The sequence below is a fragment of the Sesamum indicum genome, unplaced genomic scaffold (assembly GCF_000512975.1).
Source record: "Sesamum indicum cultivar Zhongzhi No. 13 unplaced genomic scaffold, S_indicum_v1.0 scaffold00416, whole genome shotgun sequence".
In the NCBI taxonomy this organism is placed as follows: domain Eukaryota; kingdom Viridiplantae; phylum Streptophyta; class Magnoliopsida; order Lamiales; family Pedaliaceae; genus Sesamum; species Sesamum indicum.
Genome location: NW_011628304.1, coordinates 2,673 through 6,251, shown reverse-complemented (window position 1 = coordinate 6,251; position 3,579 = coordinate 2,673). Strand labels below are relative to the sequence as shown.

The 3,579-nt window shown below is 40.1% G+C and overlaps 1 protein-coding gene and 1 long non-coding RNA gene across 2 annotated transcripts in view; one reads left to right on the top strand and one right to left on the bottom strand.

Moving 5' to 3' along the window:
• LOC105180210 lies at positions 1 to 2,271 on the top strand. Its single transcript, XM_011103873.2, has 3 exons — positions 1 to 463; positions 1,254 to 1,596; positions 2,050 to 2,271. Exons 1-3 carry the CDS (start codon positions 69 to 71, stop codon positions 2,113 to 2,115), a joined length of 804 nt encoding a protein of 267 aa, XP_011102175.1. The 5' UTR covers positions 1 to 68; the 3' UTR covers positions 2,116 to 2,271.
• Positions 2,272 to 2,913: 642 nt separating this feature from the next.
• Positions 2,914 to 3,579, bottom strand: part of LOC110011466 — a 1,179-nt gene continuing 513 nt past the window's right edge. The window contains exon 2 of the long non-coding RNA XR_002286485.1: positions 2,914 to 3,291. This is a non-coding gene — a long non-coding RNA (uncharacterized LOC110011466). The remainder of the gene's footprint in view (positions 3,292 to 3,579) is intronic.

Sequence of the window (3,579 nt, the reverse complement as noted above, 5' to 3'; positions counted from 1 at the left end):
ATTAAAGTAGGAATGAAACCACACCACAAACATTTACTGAAGTAGACTTCCTATGTATATGCAGCCACATGAAGCGGTTGGCAATCCACCACCTGTCCCACACGCCGCCCAAATCCGCCGTTGCCGCCGACGTGCGCCCTCCCACCTTGATAGATTCTGCAAGTTTGAGCCGGAGACCCTTTTTTCCTGTCTGCCCACAATCTCGTTCCCTTTATCTTCACGCCTTTAGAATCAGATACAGTACCAAATTTATCAAGATTTCGTCCTCGTACCAACATCAGATGGCGACGGGAACCCCCGGAGAGAGCGCGACGCCGTCTTCTCCGGCGGTGGTAAAACTTAAGCCTATTGAAGCAACCCCGGAGAGCTTCCAAGAATTCGGACAAGTGGTGGAGGCTTCACCGGACGGCGATGAGTTCGGGCCACGCGACGCGCAGCTCGACCTCTCCCATGGCATTCCGAGGCAGGTCTCCCCTAACTGAAAAGTGTTTTTGTAGTCTATGTGTATGTGTGTTGTTTTGATTGAGTTTAGTGGTAGAAGTGGCGGAATTCAATTAGGTGATGCTATGCGGGCAGTCTCTTGTTGCAGAATCATTTCAGGCACTGTATATTCTCTTGTTGGGAGGAATTAATTTTTGGTGACGAAAAGGAAAATAAAGAGTATAAAGATGTAACTAGTAAGCTGAATAAGTAATTCAAATGATAGCAAAGTAGGTTTCTCCGTGTCTCCTTTGTTAAATATGAAAAATTATAAGTAGTGAAAATTGTGAACCTGTTGTCACTGACCATTGAATTTTGAGGGAAAGTTAAGTATAATCCAATGGTGTTGGATGGATTAAGCACAAACAAGTGTGTCTGCAATAAACTTCAGAGTGTCAATGTTGACATATCTTCCTGTTGAAAAAGATTGTCTGCCTATAATTGTCCCAATCCCAAGTCTAAGTAAGGCCAGTTTTAGGCTAGCTAATTTAAGAAATGGTTTTTATCATAGTAAAGTTCTTGATTTAGGCGACTTTGGAACTATGTGGTGCACTTATAATTGTTTTAAGTTGCGGTCTGAGGTTTAAGTAAGGCTAGTTTGGAATTAAGTGTTGTTTTTCATTCTCATCCACAATTGAGCATTCCTTGGAAGATGGGCAGCTTTTGCTAACACTCTATCTACTACTGTCTTACACTAGCTTTTCTGTTCTCTTTAAATCTTAAAATGGCTAACTTCAGAGATGAATGACGATAATGTCAATGCATTTGATCAGGTTTTATATCATGCATCTTGAAGACCGGCCTCTCAAGTTCTCCACAATCACACACCACGCCAGCGTGACCCAGTGCCTTGGTTCGATTGGTGGTCACGTCTGGTATCTTGGTGTTGCAAAACCATCTATTCTCGATCCAATTGAAATTAAGGGCACCGTTGGAGCTGATGTCGTGCAATCACACTGCGGCCATTTCTACCTCCCTCCAGCGATTGATGATGTGCGTGTCTTCAGAATTTCAGGTCCCAAGTTTCTGAAGCTCAATCGCGGTACATGGCATGCTGGGCCATTGTTTCTTGAGAAAACGATGGATTTCTATAATCTGGAACTCAGCAACACAAATGTGAGTACTTTGTTTTTTGGCCTTCCATACACGCAACTGCCTACAGTAAGTACCTCTTGATTGTGACATTACTTAATTTAGTTTGAGGTAAGGGGAGGATCGAGATGATGTCGGCTTCATTGGTATATGCTTTTATCCCTTTGCATGTGATGGGGGATGGAAACATATGTAGCATGGGACTTTGATTTGCCTTTCTATACATTTCTTTTTCACTTAGGACTTAGATGAAGGAATAGCCTTTTGATCATATTAGCTACTTGTCATAGTGAAACTAGAGGAAAGTAGTGAAATTCACATAGACTTGTGTAGGATAATTTATGAAAAAATTCTAACTCAAATCGGATGTGATTGAATTCAAACCAGTCACATGACTAATATAATAATCTTATCTTCAAATTAGTGTATAGTTGAAGGAGAGTGACAAATCCCTTGTTTTTTCGCCTTTATGTGCAGGTGGTGGATCATACAACTCACAATTTTGTCAATAAGAATAAAGTTGTTTTTTCCATTGGCGAGTAGCGATTTTGTTTCAAAGAGGAGTGTGATGCTAAAGGTTGGTTCTATGCTTTGTATTATGTTATGTCATTCTTGTCCAGTGAATGTTCAGGTACAAATGTTTCTTGTTATGAGAAAACAGCTCTAGACTGTTGGGGAAATGCTACAATGCTTGTCACCGGAACTTCTACATCTTAGCGTGCAGAGCCTCACAACTCCCACGTCCTTCTCCACCTGTTTGGCCCATAGACTCCTCCCATTTGGTTTTCGTCTCAAAAACCATTTCCAAATTCCCAACTGTTTGACCTTTTTCCAAATTCCCAACTCTTTGGGAAGGTCAATTTCCACACCTATAACTCTATAGTTGGAAACGTGCAATCCAAACACGTTTTCGGCACAAAAATCAATGAAGTATTTTCATCCCATTAAAGACGTTGAAAACTGAAATTAAAATTTGAAAACTAAGACGTGATCAGACGGAGCTTATGCTTACTGTGAGCAGATTCGAAAACTTAACCACATCTACCCAGAACATTTGCACTGAGAAACTAGAAGAAAACCTGATCATCCAAATGCTCTTGTCTGGACATGTTCTTGGCCCCTTTGTATGAATCCCAACAGAAGCCACTCGCAGACGTTTTTGGAGTACTGTCTTTATGAACATTAAGGGATGATTTCAGGTTACCAGTAAGGATTACGATCACATGAAGTGTGAATTTTTAGATCAGAACATCACTCGTGAGGTAAAACGTAGCATCATCTGTGGCCCAATCGCCCATCAAAATATCATCATTGATGAAGTAAAATGCTAACAACTGAAAGAATACTCATAAAGCATCATATTGAATTGAAAAACTACACTCAAGTTAATCATGCCAAAATTGCTTTTAACAGGATGCAAAGAAGGGAGGATGGGGATTTTGAACGGGTTCTAACATAGAGAAGCCTCCCGAAGTTCAAACAATTATTGCAAACGGGAAAACGAGAGCACCTGATTTCAGTTCTATTTCGAACAAATTCGAAAAAGGTCGTCTGCCCAAAAATTTAGTATACAACCACATAGCTAACTCATGCTTGGTACGAAATGCTGAAATCAGTCTTACGGAAAAAATGTGAGTGTTGACCAACAGTTTCAGCACATATCGCACACCCCTTAATCCCTGTCTGTTTGCTCAGCCGCATTCAAAGCTCATATGAAAGCTGCAAAAATAGATCACAACAATTAGTTTGGAATAAGTTTTGTATCAGTATCACTTATTACAGTGTTTATCTGACTATATATCAAGATAGTGAGTCTCTATTTGAATTTATACTTCAAAAAGTAGAATCAATTCCCAATTTGAAGCAAGTATGAATATAAGGGAACAAGAATACCGTCCGACAATGATTGTACAACTTAAACAAGCTTACATATGTGCAACATGGAAGATGTTTAACTAGTCAGCTGACTAAGGTTATAAGGGTATCACGAGTCTAAAGAGCAAATGA

What these genes read in the sequence shown, in the direction of transcription:
- LOC105180210 (XM_011103873.2), top strand. Translation starts at nt 69, where the DNA reads ATGAAGCGGTTGGCAATCCACCACCTGTCCCACACGCCGCCCAAATCC. An exon ending in CTCTCCCATGGCATTCCGAG is followed by an intron (nt 464 to 1,253) that starts GCAGGTCTCCCC and finishes GCATTTGATCAG; the next exon opens with GTTTTATATCATGCATCTTG. An exon ending in TGGAACTCAGCAACACAAAT is followed by an intron (nt 1,597 to 2,049) that starts GTGAGTACTTTG and finishes CTTTATGTGCAG; the next exon opens with GTGGTGGATCATACAACTCA.